The sequence below is a fragment of the Saccoglossus kowalevskii genome, chromosome 2, assembly GCF_978046115.1.
Source record: "Saccoglossus kowalevskii chromosome 2, keSacKowa6.1, whole genome shotgun sequence".
Classification (NCBI taxonomy): Eukaryota; Metazoa; Hemichordata; class Enteropneusta; family Harrimaniidae; genus Saccoglossus; species Saccoglossus kowalevskii.
The window spans coordinates 21,074,939-21,093,689 of NC_140642.1; the positions used below are offsets into that span (position 1 = coordinate 21,074,939).

The following is an 18,751-nucleotide window of genomic DNA, read 5'->3' on the forward strand; positions in this document are numbered from 1 at the left end:
TTTTTATTTGGTAATAAAAAGTATTTTATTGCGATTGCTTCAGAACAAATAAAAACTGAAGTATTTCTAAGCGAATTGTAGACAACGTCCAGCGTTTGTTTAATCATGGCGTGTTATCATTCGGACACAAACTTGAATAGTGTTTGTTGTTACTCCAGAAGGACCAGTCGAGAGTTCTTACATTCCAATACTCGATATATATGGACTGCGCATTTTTCTGCTCTGACCGTTTCCATGAATACTGATGATCGCGAGATGTGTCGAAAAGGCACTTTTTTCATTGTTCAAACTGTCATGATGTACAATCCAATACCGAGTTATTTCTCGTCGAATTCGTTTTTTCAAGGCTGGAGTTCTCGTTTGATTTCAGAAAAATGTTCTTCAAGTGTTTGTTCCCATACACTAAATCTATCCGTTATCTTAGAAGTAGGAGATGTACCACGACTGTATAACGTTGAGATGTTTAGATGGCACCAACCACCATACACTGTGTGTACAGGGATATCTATGAACAAGCCCATGTCATGATATAATACATTACAAAAATAGCGTTGCGTGTAAGAAAAGTGCAATCGATATGTCAAAAAAAGTTTGTTTGTTTTTAAAATATTCCCCATAAATATTATTCATCTATTCCAGTACCAATGAGTACAAAATAAATTAGATAAATATTCATCGATGACGTCACTTGTCATCCGCTCTTTTATACAATTTGATGATGCCCTCAGCGTCGAGATCGTTCCAGAGTTTGAGTTCTTGCTTAAAATCGTGGTTTGCATAGTAAACGAATTTAGTGTATTGTTTGTCGTAGTAGTGAGTGGTGTATTTCCTGAAATTCACACCAAATCCGTAAGCGCTCACTTCGTCACATGTGTGAATTGCTGCTATTAGCATCAGTGCTCCAGTGCTGGGTCGATTGACTTTTTTGTATTTCCTGCTTGACCTTATCCAGCTGTTCAGATGAAGAAAAGAGAATAGACACATTAGAGTTAAATACATACTAGTGTTATTAATCATGCTGAAAAATTGGGCTACATATTTTGAGCTTCACGAAATCCGTTGGTGATCGCACATGTTTAGGAGGATTTGCTCGCGAGTAAATCAATTGCGTAACCAAGGAAACATATACATTCCATATACTATTCAAATTGTGGATCGTTGACACCACGTGACCGTGATCGATAAAACAGAGAGCTGCTTGATTTAAAGTAAGAGGTTGTTAACATTTTCGATCAGACTAATTGTTTTTATGATTGATAAATAATTCAGCATAAATAAATAAACAAACTAACTAACTAACTAACTAACTAACTTTACATGTTTAGTCAACTTCCTCTTTCTGGTAGTAAAAAAATATATTTACTTGTGTAGACATAAAAATCAAAAGCCAGAATTCATGGCATACAAAAGATATGTAAAATATTTCCTGGAGATAGAGTACTTCATTGCTGTCCGACGGAATAAGTTGACTTCTCATAACAAGAAATGGGGATATTTTATGAAAAATGTTACCCAATCCACTTCACAATATGTAGATTAATTGCAATTTGTAATGTACAAACCAGGTATGTAAGATGTTAATTTCAGTGCAAACTCCAATAAAAGTTTATAAATACAAAAAAAAAAACTAACTAACTAACTAACAAACTTGACTGAGAATCCCAACTTACTACCATTCCATGTATCTCTGAAAGTCAGGGTGAAGCATCTTGAAGTCCGTGTTCTTTACAGTTTTACCGAATTTCGGAATGCCCCTGAATTAAGCGAGAAATAACACTGAGAGTAAATTCATTATGTTTACCACGCATTGCTTTGTAATCGACCATATTTTTACTAATGACATGCTGGAGAGAAAGCCAATATCATCAATCACATCTCTCGTGAATGCATTATATTAATTGTTGTCATACTGCCTGTTCCTTACTTACCAATGTTTTGGACCTGTATCCTTAAAATCTTTCTCTGTTTTATTTGACGATCTGTTTTCTACGAGTATGTAATCACTTATTTCGCACGGAAACACCAAATATTTTGTTTCCTGCAGAGTAAACATACATTATGGTAGTGGATATTGTGTGATTTGCTCAATTTCCGACCAGCCGACCATAAATATTGGACGTGAACGGGGTTCAAGGAGTTGTTTGGAGGAAATAATTATTCTATACATTAGAAAACACAAATAATAGTGAAAACAAAAACAACATTGCAATTTTATTTAATGATGAATTTTTCTTGAAGTAGCAAATTATATAATGATTTTGGCAATTGGGCATTTCAGAATACTAGTAGTTATTTTCGGAATTTAACTCGTTGTACGCTGAATTGCTGAACAATAAAACATAATTACGATGAGGAAAAAAAAAAAGCGGTCGATTTCCACTCACAATGGGTGTCCACTTACCTTATCGTGTGGGGCTACAGTGAATCCGCGCTTTCTGCCACCAAGAAGGGAGTTACGCATAGTTGTTATCGTGTACGAATAAAATGACGTTTTCTTTCCTACATCAACCTCATAACCCTTGGTGGCGGCGATATTCACTCTTTTTTAAAAAAAAACCAAAGAGACAGTACATAAAATCGAATTATTGTTGGTACTTTGTAACGAATATTACAGTATTATTACAATGTAGAAAACTAACCTGAACACGTAGTCGTGGCTGTCGATTTCCTCACCTTTCCGTGACCCATTTAGAATACCGCCCCCACCGACCACTGCGCAGCGAATACATTTGTTGTCTCCGCTCTTTTGACCTTTAAGATTGAGCTGGTTATCAAACATGTACCGATGACTTGGGGAGTTTAAATATGACAGCGTCCTATTGATGACTGTAAAATACCGTAAAGACATTATCAAGAAACACAGATAGTAACAAAGAAACAAATCAAATATGCATGTTAGCTTCGATAAACATCAACCGTTAAAGGGCGGCGGTTCGATATGGAACTCTTAGCAACGTACACAGCGCCTGTAAAATACATTGTTTACATGAAATTCGAACACGCGCTGCGTGACGACCACAGCCCTTTAACCCCTTCTCAACACTGTATTTTCCGCCAACATGTTGATACATTTTACACAAATTTATGTACTTTTTTGTAAATTTTTTACCAATAGACATAATTTCCAAAGTCGTACTTTTTTCAATATGAAAACAAAATATTTTGTGAAATGTGACAAAAATTGCCTTTGGCGTTCAAAAATGAACCAGTATATCTACTTACGATCTTGTCCGTAACCTTGCCAACCGTAGCAGCCCCAGTACTGTGAAAGTCGATTATATTCTTCGAGTGTCTTGTGTTCGTCCCACATCAGAACAGGAATGTCGGCAATAAACCTGTCTTTGAAAACTTTACTTTTTATAAGTTTGTTTCGCAGAGTTGTTGGACATTGCTGCAATAGAGAAACACGTCATGCGAACATTAAAGCGGGGGAGTCGTCACCTGCGCATGCGTCAGATGGTCATAGCGTGTCATTGTTTACAAACAAGCGTCTACCCATGAGCCTTTGCGTTTTTAACGTGTGTTGTTATGGTCACGGTCGCTTGGGACTCAATTCCCGTGCGTGCACAGATGACGATCCTCCCGCTTTAATACTAGTAGTTTTGAAGCTGTTTATTATGTATGCATTGGGTGCGATAAACGATAACATACAATTTTTATTAATTCAAATTAAAATTGAAAAGGTTGTAAATGTACAGCGTGAATAATACTACTAACTATGAATGTGAAATGGAACTTTACTATTTGTAACAATGCTAACACACGTGACTGTGTACGTCATCGAGTTATTCTTACCATGTACTTTTTGTAGGAATCTTCATGTCGAAATACGTCTGCATTTGGAAGAAGTTTTTCGTTTTCATCTTTGATACCTTTTGTTTTAGGCGCAGTAGCTTTCGGTTTGGAAACTTTCGATGAGTTGGTCACGTTATTGTGGTCGATAGATGTGCTTCCTTTTTCATGGGTCGGGTTCTCCGCGGGGTTCTCTGCCACCGCACTGACAATCACACTAGAGAGTGATGCGTGCTCGTTTGGTTCGTAAAGCGTACTATGTGGGTTGAACAATTATAATATTAATAATATTAAAAATTAAACCTGGTCAATGACATGATGAATATGTGCAAAGATTGTATTTATTCTCTTCGTGATAGTCCTGACAAGATGACATGAAATCGCATCTCATGTCGCCAATTTCACAAGTCACGTAGAAAAATATTTGGATTTTCGCGAGCGAATAGTGTATGTTGCCAAAATATTGTTTACGCAATTAACATTACGTAACAGTGAATATTATAATCATATATTCAATCAGAGGTACATTACTTGGGGTTTGCAACGCGCATAGTACTGTATGGTGATAGCGAGACTGGTGCTACGACCTTCTGACATGACATAGGCGGTTTGTAATAAAACAATAAAACATGTATTACCACATTCATAGTGAAAAAATGTAATACATCGAAAATGTACAGAAAATATAGTTATCGTAATCCGTCATAACGTGAGCAGCTATTTTGATCCACCTAGACATCCCAGTATCCTAGTTACCTCGGGCATGCGCATTCGAATTGTTCTGAGTTGGAACACTTATGTGGGAGCGAGATTGAAACGGGATCTTGGTATCATGTCACCGTAGTTGCAAACCCCACGTAATGTACCTCTGATTCAATAGATTTCATGATAAGGCCATTGAATGATATTTTCGAAACTAAAAGCAGGGACTCGGATGCCAATTCTCAAAATCGCAGAGAAAGGCTTTCAGTACATTTTGGTGGCTTGATAGACTGTCGACAGTCCTCGGATATAATGTAATCGTGTATCCTAAACATTCAAACGCCTCGGTGTTTGGTGGGAGATGGAAGCATTTCAAGAGCGGGACTTTAGTCCTAACGGTACTCTATATTCAGTTTCCTGTAAGTAATTTATTCACGCCTATTACGTTTATACACATTTTGTTATTAATACTATTAGATTAATATTAGGAACGACCGACTGTTTACAGTCTAGTGGGTTCATTGATTTCACCTATAGTTTGTACGATAATTTCGCTGTCCACACTCAACCCACTTTAAGAGTATATTCTTTCAGTATTCTTCTGATGCCTAAATGTAGGCCTTTGAAATCCTACCCAAGTCGAGGACTATTGACGTTAAATACAATAAATTAATGATAATTACGTAAAATATCGGAATAAAAGCAGAATCATGGCACTAATAAACTATATGTAATCCTCCTTTACGGCGATGTAACAGATGTGAACACGGTAACAGTCCGGTTTGCAACAAAAATTAATCCCACCAACAGCTCGCTATCCACATATCTGGCCCAGTTGTCTAACATTGAAGTCAAGTTCACATCACATTTTGTGTCCATTTACGCCGACGTAAGAGAAAAGAACATATTTGAATACGTTACGTCGACGTAGAGATGTCATCATTATTACGTAGTAGCTATGTCGGCGTAAAGACAGATAAGGTGCAATCGGTATTCTAAGCTGATTTTGAGTGCCACAGTAAACTGTATTTCAAAGTAGACAGACTAACAGAGTGTGTCAAATTTAAGGCAGTTTAGGATGTTTTTACAAAATACAAAATTATTTTTTAACAATTATACATTCTTCTGGTCGAGTTTGGAGTTTCTTTGGAGACTATTGCCGTTAATTACTATTAACAAAGTTACTATTATATTTTTTCTTTTACATTTTTGTTTCTTATGTTTCAGTTTCATAATGCCTCTGTAACAAATCCACTGACGATATTTTACGATGGGGGTAGAACACACACTGATAAGGCCAAAGACGAAACGACGTGCGATGTGCCAGTACTAGTGCAGTTACTAGTGAAGTTACTAGTGGAGTTACTAGTATATTATAACTAAGCGATTAATATATCATAAACAAATTCAAATTATTTGAACATTTAAGGCGGAGGAGTCGTCACCTGCACAAGCGTCAGATGGCCATGGCGTGCCACTGTTTACAAACAGGCGTCTACCCATGAGCCTTAGCGTTTATAGCGTGTTTTGTTATCGTCATTTGGGACTCAATTTCTGCGCGTGCGCAGGTGACGACCCTCCCGCTTTAAATGATTATGCGACGTGAGACGGAGAGGCCCGCAATTAGGTGAATAGCGGTCGCCTATGTGGTACTAAATTAAAGGAAGGCTGAAATGTTAGGATATACACCCTATGCAACATCCCAGTCAGCTGGAAAATACATTCGATCAAAGTTATTTCCAGCTAATTTGCATGCACGTATCAACACATATGGCAAGATATGTTACCCCGTGCCATTATTTATTTGGTATCACACAGTTTATTTTGGGTCAGTCACATGGATTGAACAAATCTAAAGCAAACAAATAACAGCCTTTGTCCATATAAACGTATGGGTTTGTTGTTATTTTAAATTGATTTATACGTTTAGAATTAATTATTTGGAGTATGAAGCATATGTATTATACACTACGACACGCAGCTGAACTCGTATTGATAGATTTAATTTATTAATGGAATATTGGTGAGCGGGGGCCCGAATAAGGGTGGAGAGTCTTCGTTATTGTTCCGTAAGATGCAAGTGTTTTAGTTGTCATGGGGCCTTGTTGTTTTATTTCTTTCTTTTTTTTAATCTTATTTCTGAGATTGTATTTCTATAGCCTTAATATTTTTTAATCAAAATGTGCGAATATAAGACAATAATCAGCCTAAAGGAAATGCGTAAATCTAGTCGATATTCGATTTAAATTCCGTGCTTCTATTAACGATGGGCATTTTGCAATGTATGGCAATGTATCTTCGCATAAACGAGTGTACATATCAGGAGGAAGCGGCGACAGGATGCGATGACAAGGGAACAGTCTGGAAAGAAAAACCTTGTGAATGAACGTTGTGTCTTACCTTGGCCAGAACTGCGTACTGAGATGAGTCGTGTACAGTATGGTGGCAAACACTGATATAACTAGCAGCGTGCAAATGACTTTAACTACACGGTTGCCGCTTCGAAGACTAGAAAAAAACATCGATATCTTAAATTGTGACGTAAGCATTATGGTCATTTGGTGGTCATTTAAATAGACGCGCCGATCTCTTCCATGTCACGTCAGTCACTACAATCAATGATTGGAAATATACTCGTATAATATATACACACACACGCAGAAGTGATATAGTCTATACTCGTCATAGTTTCCGCCTGGTTACGGATTCAATGTATACTGTAATTGAAGTTAGGACCTGCTCAAAAATCTATGCAAGGGGGTTAGAGGAGTGAAAATTCGGAGTTATCACGGCAGGAGGGGGTGTCAACCAGCTATAATAAATAGGGCAACTAGTTTTGGTGTGGTAGCATAATGAATACAACAAAATTATCACACGTTATTCATGTTAATGTGAACACAGTCTCATGCACTGTGCTACATATAAAAATCTTGCGTCTATAAGCCGCTTCCACAAACCTGTGTTTTTTAAAGACCGCGATTATGATTGTTAAACGCTAATCTACACTATATAGTAAAACAAACTTTTGTTCATGATCACTAAATATATATATATTAACAAAAAATAAATGTCATGCCAAAAGATAAAGCAAAAATTACGACATTTTTGACTGACACTTCCTCCGCATGCCATAGGGTTGTTCGACAACTGTTTTTCATAATCAGAAACAAAATAAATGTCATGCTAAAAGGCAAAACAAAAATTACGAAGTTTTTGATTGACAATGCCTCCGCATGGGTTTTTGATTGACAGTTGTTGAGTTGTATAGACGTACGGATGTTTGTTGATGCTGATTGAAAGCTTTCGAATTGAAAACATGTTTTGACGATTTTTGACAGACCCGTTAATTAGGTTTATTTAATTGCTACGTATGTGTACTTGTTCATCATTTATTATTGTAAAAGTAGCTTCGATGAGTGGCTTTATTAGCACTCTGAGTACTTTCGCTGTCACTGGTCCTTTCATAGAAGTTGAGAATTAATGTTTTACGTGTCATGACTGGTGTTAATATAGGAGTACCATTTTTTGCCTTTTGTTCTGATTTGTGCAGTTGTTCTGGTGGGAATTTCTAAGACACATGCTCTGATATTGCCCCTATTTTCTTACTTCGACGCTGAACCACTCACCCATTTATAGAACGGGCTTTGCATGACATGCTCTTGTTACACTGCTTAGTGACATACTAGTACTGTATATAAGTGACGATTGTATTGGCTTTGCAGAAGGAGAGTTGAATATAAAGATTATATAATATATATTTAAATACAACAGATAAAATTTTTAAAAAAATGTAATATAACATATTCCATCTTAAGTGCTATGAATTTTCCAACGACATTTGCTTGAATCTGTAAACAATGAAATATGTATATTAGATGTGAAATTTGTTTGATAAATTGATAAATATGGCAAGGCATTCCGGATTGATTGGAACCGTGACGTTCACAGCTGTAAAAGTTGTGCCCCAATCAACAGTTAATTGATATAAACAAGCCACGTGCCAAATAAATCAGTTAAATAGCAATATCACTTGATCATTTGTAACAGAATGTAAAGTTATTGCAAAGAATTTTTAAAAATGAAATCTGCTCCCAACTCTTTATGGTGGGTAGTAATGAAAATATTAACATATACACATTCAGTTTTATATCAATATTTTTATGATGATAATTGTTTTTATCCCTGGTAAATGAGTGGTCTGACACACATAGCCTTGTGTTCCCGAAGTAGATGGCTTAAAGTAATAACTTATCGACTTTCTGTAATGTATTAATTTTTTAATCACGTAATCAAATGATGGCAGACATTTCGGCCTCTGCTCGCCACCTGGTGGTTAAGAATGAGTCCAGAAACGTTCGAAAATGTTAAGGCGAATATAAAAACTTGTATGTTATAAAGGATGATAACTTACCTGAAATGACAAAACAAACTTGACAGGAGAAGGTTCGCTCGGAAAAAAAGACAGTAATCTCAATATAGAGTAATGCGGTATGCATCCAGTTGATATTACCGGTAATATCAGTCGAATGCAATAAAAGATTACATAAATTTGTGTTTTATCACTGTCTTAGCCAATGAGGAACGTGCATTTTCTACCAATCAATGATAGCGATTTCAACACAGAGTGAGTCCCACCAATGGAAACTGGTTTGTGTCACGTGATGTACAAATTTCCAGTAGACCAATGAAAATAGTAATACATGGGCAAAGGACAAAACCGTGTTACGCTAATCACGTTTGCCATGAGCATTCTTTGAAATTAATTTGAAGGACTAAAAAACGAAATTTATGGTACGTGACATAAAAACGCAATGTAATGCACGTGAATAACATGACAAACATTTCAAATGTTATAGTTATCTAAATTTCTATGGCGATAGTTACGTAAATTGCGGCAAGATTACAGGGATGGCAGTTACGACCCCCCCCCCAAAAAAATGTCATCTACGGCAACACTTAAATGTCTTTCCGAACAAGAATGAAAAGGCCTAGGCTAAACAAAAATTCAAACATGTCAAAATAGTTTACCAAACAGGGCAGGTAACTTTAAAAACTTGCCTACCCTAAATTTAACAGCCCTGCTTATGTTTTCCATATTTTATCAGCGTCACTGCAGTGACTTTCATTCATATAAGAAAAATCTTATTCAGAACCTCAGAGTACAGCACTGTGAAACATATTAAAATCATTAGTAAAACAACGCCTTTATTACCTTTATTAAAAAAGGTTTCACAGTGTATATACAAAGCCTTTTAAGAAAGAATAGATAGTTGATAATTATTATTAGTCTCAGTTTTATTATCATTAGTAAAAATTTTAACACATTACATTTTACTTTTATACTTAACATTATAATATTTTCTCTTTCTTTATTATTTCATTATTATAATTATGTTATACTTTTATTGCTACTGTACTGGTAGAAAAAAACTGTATTTCTAAAGATGCAATGAATAATAATAATATTATTATTACCCAGTTATCAGAAATTATTTGATATGTCATTGCAGAGCGGACATGACCATAAGGATTACCCAGGTGTACCAATATAAGAATGTCCAATAAAAGCCTGGGTGATTCAACATCAGTTTGTTGAGATTTTTAAACGTACAATATGAGAATCTGTTTTTAATATTGTTGTTTGATATTAACTGTATGTTGAATACATCGAAATATGCAAATCCCGAATTGCTGGTACCAAAAGCAAGGAATAACAAACAAAATTGATAAGGGGGTACTAGTAACTTGAAACCCAACCTTCAGAGAGATACTAAATTATTTACGCTAAAGTACTTAGTAATATCAGATTTCACGAACGAATGATATAATCCCCCCCCCACCACCACCACCACCACCACCACCAAAAATAATTCTCTTTTGGCAGTGTCATGAATTAGCATATTAATGGGCAATTAGGTTCCCCGACCTAAATTTCTATTCCGGTTTGTTGCACGTTCTTTTTTTAATATGGAATAATCAAATATGGGACCTATGTATAATAACAGAACCCCACATCCTCCCCGTGGCTTCGCTCGTGAAAGTACGGCAGCAGTATACACCGCATCACTCGTGAAAATAACTTCCATACGCAATGAAAGCCACGGGGAGGGTATCTGTCATAATACTTCATTATCACTGAAAACATTTTTCCCCTGATAAATAAATTCCAGTGAAAATGCCATTTCCCCTCATACTCTATTGAGACACAGCGCAGTGAAAATTAGATTCACATGTAATGTTTGAAAACATGCCAGCAAAAATAAATTAAGTGAAATTCTACGTGTCTTCATAATAGTTGGAAATGAACAAATTACACCCGAGCCTACCACTCCATATACAATGTAAACTACACCCCAAAACATCATTTCACCCACAGTTACTACCGTGTTTCACCAGTGTATTCTATTTGACGTCAGGAGAAATTGAAATAAACAAATTAATTATAATTTCAGCCTCTAGTTGAGCACTGATTAAATAAACTACCTCGTCTTTATGTCAACTTGCAGTTATTCGTTGCCTACATCAGTGACTTCAAAATATATGTTTCAATCCCAGGAATTTCACTCGCTGTTAATTGCATGGGAGTGCCAGTCTTTAATGAATTTCTATTGTCATGTCAATTTCTTGCGATTACTCGAACATTAAGCTGTAACCACATACCGCCTAGGTGCTGTAACTAAATCCTGATGTAAGCACCGGTTAGACAGGCTTGAACTATGCATGTGAAGCCAGCTGTGGGGTATATTCAATCATATAGATTTCTCATTGTTTGGTAAATATTTGCTGCAAATGCAACAAAAATCAATATAAAAAAAATATTACCCACACAGCATTCTACAGGTTACTTGCATATGTATTGTTTGATAACGCAAGCTTTTGTTCATGATTGACAGGCTTATATGTAACTCAGTAGTGTATATCGTTTTAGCATTTTCCCGGGCCGTCTTTTTGCCAGAGGAGTAATATGTGTTATGAAAGCGAATTTGTCTTTGCATTCCGTTTCCACGCCGTATGACTTGTGTTTAGATTAACGACCTGTGAGTTCAGTTGAAGTTTATAAGCGTATATGACAGGAGTTTGATTAATAGCTTTTTATTCATTGTTTATTAGTTACCGCTTTGCAATGCTTTCAGACAAGTAATACATTTGCAGCTGTGTAAGAATTTTAAGAATCGACCAACAATCAGGGGAGTTACAAGTAACTGAATGTCTTAGTGTTTACCTGAAATAGTTTTTGAATATATAATGAGCAACTTTGAAACGATATTGCTCGCTGTTGCGGATTTTGCGGAAGGTTTCCAATATTTTTTTCGGAGAGAGCATATCGCTGCGTTTTGAACGATCATACCTCTTTGTGTGTTACCCGTTTTGTTTTTGTGTTCTCGGATGCCGAAACATGGGATAACTAGTGTCATATCTCTCAGCGTATCAGCGTGATCCGGTAACGGTAAAAACTGGAGGTGTGTTATTATTTGTGTTATTTTTGTCGCGTTCGACTTCATAGTACGCGATCTACGCGTTGTTCAGTGACTGTTTCAATTTTCTATTGTGTGTCAGTATTGTTGCTATTTCGAGTTTGACTGATTTTGTTTGACTTCCATTATAGCATGGAGCTAAAAAAAGAAGGAGAGAGGACGCAATATAAGCCAATAAACTCCCTTTGTTTCACGCCCAGATTATCCAATTAAACCCATTGAATTTCGTTCTATGGAAATCCACGATAGCTGGTGTATGTTTGCACAGTGAGACGTGCCGTAGTCCTGTATTTCAAGTGAGATGTACGCCCCTCTCATAAAATTGAATGCGCAGTTAACAAATAAGGTCACTGCGTATGCGCAGTGGCGTGTGATTGGTGCATTAGGTCATTCTGCGTATTTGAAGACCGGAAGCACAACAGTCGGACGATTATTCAAGAATTGGCGTCAATTTACATTACAACATTTTTGTGCTCCGTGAGTTGACGATTTTCGAGGCTTGATTACCAAATTTTCCGCAAACATTTGCAAAACAGTTCAACTTGATTTATTATCGTTGTGAAGTTGGCTTTTAGACTCTATTTTCATTTTCTGCGAGCGCCGTCCAGCGATCGGTAAAGATCGCATTTCATATGTCGATGGTTCGCCGCTAGGTTGGAAGATTACTGTACTGTTTGTTACTGTGCGCATGCGCAGTCAACTCTAATCGCGCTCTCCGTCCCAGAGGCCTTTGCACACAGTGTGCCGGCGAATACCGAATGCGTTCCGAATATACACGAATCACGTAATCCAATTAGAAGGGATTAAACAGACAACAGGGAAGAGATTGTTTATCTTTTGGCTAAGCAAACAAGAACCAACTAACGTGGTACACAGGAAAGACAATAGGGTCCTCTCTCCTTCTTTTTTTAGCTCCATGATTATAGTTTTGTATAAAAATAGCCCAGTATATTTCTATTTATTCTTAATTTCAGGAAATGAAAAACACGAGATCGCTCAGGGGTTGCCAAGTTCTTCAGAGAAATTGTCATTATCTTCGTCAAAATGTTCTCCTAAAATAGCTTCCCACTCGTAATTATCGTCCTCAGATTTGCCAAATTTTTCCGTAAATGCCATTTTCGGAGTTCACTGACAACTACTGTCGTCTATGCCACTTCCTGTCTTTATGTCTCGCGATAGTTGATTGTAATATGAATAGATCTCGCGTTATTTTGTGAGATCTAATGGAAATCTTGTTGCTCAGCAACGTTTACTCGGTACGATAAGAACTGTGATAACCTATACAAACGTGGTACGCATTACTTCAAAAGAAAACGCCGCGTTGCGAGTCTGTTGTATTACTAGTCTGAGCTTTAACCGAGAGAGGCATCCCTGGTAATCACGTGATCATGCTGTCGCCTGCAGCGATTGGCTGATCGCTTGGTTACACCGCCACGCCTTAGTTTTTTTGACCTTTTGATATAGAGTTCGTAACCTTAGTAACGAGAGACAGTGCAGCGAAGGGTTACCTCAGCGAACTGTTTGAGAAAAGTGAGTCGATCGGTAGCCTTTCCCTTGTTTTTTGATTCATAACCGTTGATATTTGTGACTTTATAACCATTGTATTTAGACTTTATAATCATTGTACTTAATTAGTGTGTTTTACTCTTTTTGATTTATACCTTTATTAGTATTGTATTTAACCGTATGACGATGAGTAGATGACGGTATCTTTGATTTATGAACGTGTTATGCCGGTAGGCATAATCTCAGTTTGGGTGAAGGGATGTGTCATGAATTAGTTTTCGCGTATCTGTTGACCGACTTAATTAGTTGATTATTAGCGAATTGCTGTGTTATGTCTGTCATCGTTTTGGCCTATTTGAGGTTTTGGACGGAACTTGGCTCAGTGATTTGGAACTAATTACGAGATAACCGTCGCTATTCTGACTATTAATTCTGACAGTTGGTATCCGTAGTTATTAATATAGTGAACGATTAATCAAAAGATATGACGTATTCAGTACTTTGTGTGATTGGCTTTATGATTGAAAGTTACGCCTTAGAGTCTTTTTACTGCTTTGTAATTGGTTAATGTTTTGAAAATGAATAAAGAGAGTTTGAGTTAGTCTTGGCGAATACTCCACGACAGACGCAGTCGAGAGTCCAGTCCTGGGGCGAGCCTTGAGGCAGTCCAGTCTTGGGCGAGTTTCAGCCTTGCGATAGTCTTGGGGATTTTTCCCCGGGGCGCTGTGTCTTATAGAGTGCTCGACTGATCGACTAAGACGAGAGTTGAAACGTATTTCGTTGTGTGTGTCTTATTTGACTGTAAGGCTTAAGTGACTTCCCCGATCCGTACCTCAAGGGGACGCGATATAGGGACGAGACGAGATTCCCCCCTGACACGTGTGGAAACCCGAGGCAGAAGAATTTCCCCCTTATAGCAGATTGAGACAAGATCTACCGGTATTTTAACCAGCGTGATTACCAAACGCTTCAGCGTGGTATTAAGAGTTTGTTTTCAGGTGTGGGTGATACCAAAGTGGAAAATGGTTGCACATATGGGGGTAATTCCTGGAATTTCAATAGAGAGGGTTCAGGCCAAAATACAATATATACTGTTTCCATGTTTCGCCTGATATTTCTGTGATATTCTGCTGCTGTAAATAATGCAAGATTTGTTCCTAAAACAGTGAAACTTTTTCTTTGACAGCGCACAGTCACAGGTGTTGAGGGACAGCGGTATACACATTTCAAGTCGCGGTTTATCAATAAACTCGATCTGCCGTCTATTGTGACGACGTTCCTTGACTGTCATCTCACCGGGTGTACATATCATTCTCACATAACACGGTCGAGGCTCTCTGTGCCTCTAAACACGTCATACCATCGCTGCGGCGATCGTCTGTACAAAATGGACACACATATCCATGTAGGTCCATAGTTAAACCGACAATAGCAATCATATTTGGTTCCTGTAAGGAGCCGACACTGACGGTGACCGAGAAACACCAAAACAATATGGGACGTTTAATACATTACACAGCCACACCCAAATGGCCACACGAATATAAACACAACTCGAGTGGCTGATCACTGCACGCATACGTTAGTTGGTTGTACTTCGTCTCAGAACATACCATCAATCCGACAAAACCTCGTTTCTACGTAAGTAATGCGACTTACCATAACATGGCTGTTCCTTTTTATAAAGCGTGGAGTGGGGTCATTTGATCTAGACGTTACTGGTAATAGAAGTCATACGGCATATGACGTCTTGAACGAAACCCTCATTTACATATCCGTACACAAGCGAATAAAGGAACTAAGGTCGCTCGATAAACCCTGCAGAGTGCTTCAATGCTGTTATGTTTGAAGCTCGTAGCATGGATTTGCATGTAATCAAACGAAAATACGCGGATTATGGGGCTTTTACTATTTTTAATACACGCTAGAAGGATCAAAATAATCCATTAATCTTCTCGATGCGTTTCATTCTGTGCACTAAATGATGTGGCGGTCGAGCATTTTTTTTTAATCAACAACCTGGTAGAAAATAGTAGGACGGGTAGGAAAATTCGGTCTGCAAATTTACAGCGAATCAGACAAAGACACTGACCAGGTGCGGTTAATAATAAGAAAGGGACGTAGATATTTCACAAAAAAGTGGCTAAATCAAAAAACTTTGACCTGATTATTTGTTCAATGATAATATTACGATGACCAACGATAATACTAGTATACGTTTTGTAATTCAATTTGAACAAGGTTTTCTTTTAGCGTCACATTTCAAGTTTTGCTCTGAGTTATAACAAACTCAAAAAAACACCATGACGTAAAAGAGGATGAACAGTGGCCACCATTATTGGCATTAATTAAAATCTGACACAACTGATTTAAATACACACTTCGCGATTTTTTCTCACGTACAAGATGACATGCCAATTTTAATATTACGTTTTAGATCGAGATTTACATTGATAGATACATGTTGATAAAATTAGTATCAATTAATCAACAAACGTTTCGCTTTTGAGTTGCAATAAAAAATAAATTTGACGTATTTGGTCGTTGATGGCGTTGTTCACATGCAGTTTTTGAGTATAAACTCGGCATTTTTGGCTACATCAATTAATGGTTTACTGCAATAGTATTTCAAGTGAACTAAAAACAAGGTTCAATTAAAAAATACGATACTAAATTAATTTCTGTTGGTGTATATCCATCAACAAAGCGGTCATGATGAAAATCCGTAATCAACAGGGAAAAACTGTTAATCAGCTATGAACCAATGGCATAGCAAACATGCAATATTCTCATTTGATCGCTATAGTAATTTATGTTAAGTACCCGGTAGTATAAAACTGAATTATCAAATAATTCATTCATATAAATACATTACTGAGTATCAGACGTGTGTAGATAAAATAAAATTCTCACCAGTACTCGCATGATACTTTCCATGTGAACTCGTCTATACTCATCTGTTGTACGTTTAAATAATGTACGGTCACATTTTTTTAATAAATATATGATGATATTTTATAATATCGATAATATCATGGGAACAAACAGTGTGCCCTATCTCAAAAGTTAGGCATGGTCAGTACCTGCATTGGAAACCAGATGGCAAAACTATTTTTTCAAATGATCAACATCAATACGCGTGTTATCGTCATAGTTATGTCAAAAATGCATGTTGAAAAAATAAAAATAGCCTTGAAGATTGAATATTTGAAGAAGAAAAAATTTAGATAAAAGTTGGGCATATCCGTCATCCGCAAAAAGTGGCTGTAATCGGTCACCATGGGCACAGTTATGATAAAAAGTGATTGAAAAGTTGGGAATTGGGACCATGTTCTTATGCATCCCCTGGTTGATAGTTAATAAATTGATAAAATTACCATAAATGTCTTCCAAGCTGACCACGTGCAAAGTAGAAAATAGACCTGTTGACCTGTCACTTACAGAGGTTCGGGGGGGGGGGATTAAAAGTCTCGTAAATGTTCAGTTTTAAGCGGATTGTCATTCAAGGCAAGTAGAGGTCATCAAATATACAAAATCAATTGATATGAATTATGAATTACTGTAAAATACTTTATTTTCGCTTGGAATTAATTTTCACTGAAGGAATGATTCAGTGAAAATAAAATCCAGTGAATATACACCTTTTCCTATATTTTGCATTAAACTTGTCAATAACCAGTAAAAATAAATTTAATACAAAACACCCAAAGTCTTTTCAGCGAAAATTAATTTCAGCTAAAATCAAAGAAAGCTTAGAAAGAACTCCCGTGTGCCGAGAGTATTGAAGACACATTAAAAATTAATTCAAATTACTTGAACTTGAGATGTTGAAGGAAACGTAGAAAACTAATTATGCAAATAAAGTAACTAATATGAACAGATTTAAGTGTAAAACTAATAAGGTCTGCACAATGTACCAAGTTTCATTGAAATGTGATTAGAACCAAGAAAATATTAATTATTATGATGATAATTAGAGAATTAATATGAACAGATTTTAACCCCAAATTAATCAGGCTGTCTATTGTCTTTGAGCATTTATGTAAGTTTTATTCAAATGTGATGATCAATACTTGAGATATCAGTATTAATTAATTATGTTAATTAAGAAGCATAAATATTTACCAAAAACCAATATGGGGTATAGTCCTAGGTTCATTGAAATGTGACAAGTACTCTTTAAAAGTTTCACTGAAATCCAATGAGTGGTTTTTAGACATCAGTGCAACAGCCATAGAACAGCAAAATAATAACTAATTATGCAAATTAGGTAATTAATAGGTAAAATTATTTATCCTAAAATTAATCAGGTCTCTGCATAGTCCTAGAAAATCTATGTCGCGATTAGTACTTGAGATATCAGGTGAAAAGCTGAAAATTAACTAATTATGCTAATAAGGTGATTAATATGCACAAATATTTACCCAAAAACTAATTAGGTCTCTGCATAGTCCTCAAGTAACAATGTACCAAGTTTCATTGAAATGTGATCATTACTACTCGAAATATCAAAAGCTGAACATTAATTAATTATGCAAATTAGGTAATTAATTACCCTAAAACTATCAGGTCTGTGCAGTATCATATGACATCTATGTACCAAGTTTTATTGAAATGTTATGATTAGTACTTGAGATATCAGTGAAAAAGCCGAAAATTGATCATTATGCAAATTAGGTAATTAATAATATTAACAGATTTTTACCCAAAACTAATTAAATCTGCGCATTAGTTCAGAGCATCCATGTGCCAAGTTTCATTGAAATCCAATGAGTGGTTCTTCAAAAATCAGTGGAACAGTCATAGAACAGCTAAAAATCAGCGAATTATCATGCAAATTAGGTAATTAATATTCATAGATTTTTACCAAAACCTAATCAACTCTGCGCATTATCCCAGAGCATCTATGTACCAAGTTTCACCAAAATTTGATTCGTGGTTCTTGAGATAACGGTGGAACAAAAAAAAGTTACATACAGACATACATACAGGGCAACTGCAAAGACTCCCTTTTGTGCTTCGCACACGGGAGTCAATAAAGTATTTTATAGTGTTTTTCAAACATTTAATGCTCGCTAAATTTGAATTAAAGTCAGACGACTAGCATTGCAAAGTCGGTAAGTGATCGCTCCATCTCAGATGCAGTCATCAGTACATGCATTGAATTACACTATGTATTAAATTCTTTCTCAATACATGCAAAAGAGCTTGTTTATTAATTTTATAACATGAAGATTACTTCTGATGGAGAAAAGTAGGATTTCTACACAACTGTG

At 36.3% G+C, this 18,751-nt stretch overlaps 1 protein-coding gene across 1 annotated transcript; it reads right to left on the bottom strand.

Annotated features, from left to right (window-relative positions):
* Positions 1-15,313, bottom strand: LOC100368631 (alpha-N-acetylgalactosaminide alpha-2,6-sialyltransferase 2). The gene is made up of 9 exons (XM_085492697.1): positions 15,135-15,313; positions 6,895-7,002; positions 3,796-4,048; positions 3,223-3,391; positions 2,640-2,826; positions 2,402-2,540; positions 1,929-2,038; positions 1,671-1,754; positions 1-952 (listed from the first exon to the last, which is right to left on the bottom strand). Exons 1-9 carry the CDS (start codon positions 15,140-15,142, stop codon positions 685-687), a joined length of 1,326 nt encoding a protein of 441 aa, XP_085348823.1. The 5' UTR covers positions 15,143-15,313; the 3' UTR covers positions 1-684.
* Between the last annotated feature and the right edge of the window lie 3,438 nt (positions 15,314-18,751).

Excerpts from the sequence above, each read along its gene's own strand:
- LOC100368631 (XM_085492697.1), bottom strand. Across the intron at positions 2,827-3,222 it reads GCAAGGTTACGGACAAGATC|TCATCAATAGGACGCTGTCA; the intron begins GTAAGTAGATAT and ends GGTATTTTACAG. Across the intron at positions 1,755-1,928 it reads GATACAGGTCCAAAACATTG|GGGCATTCCGAAATTCGGTA; the intron begins GTAAGTAAGGAA and ends CGCTTAATTCAG.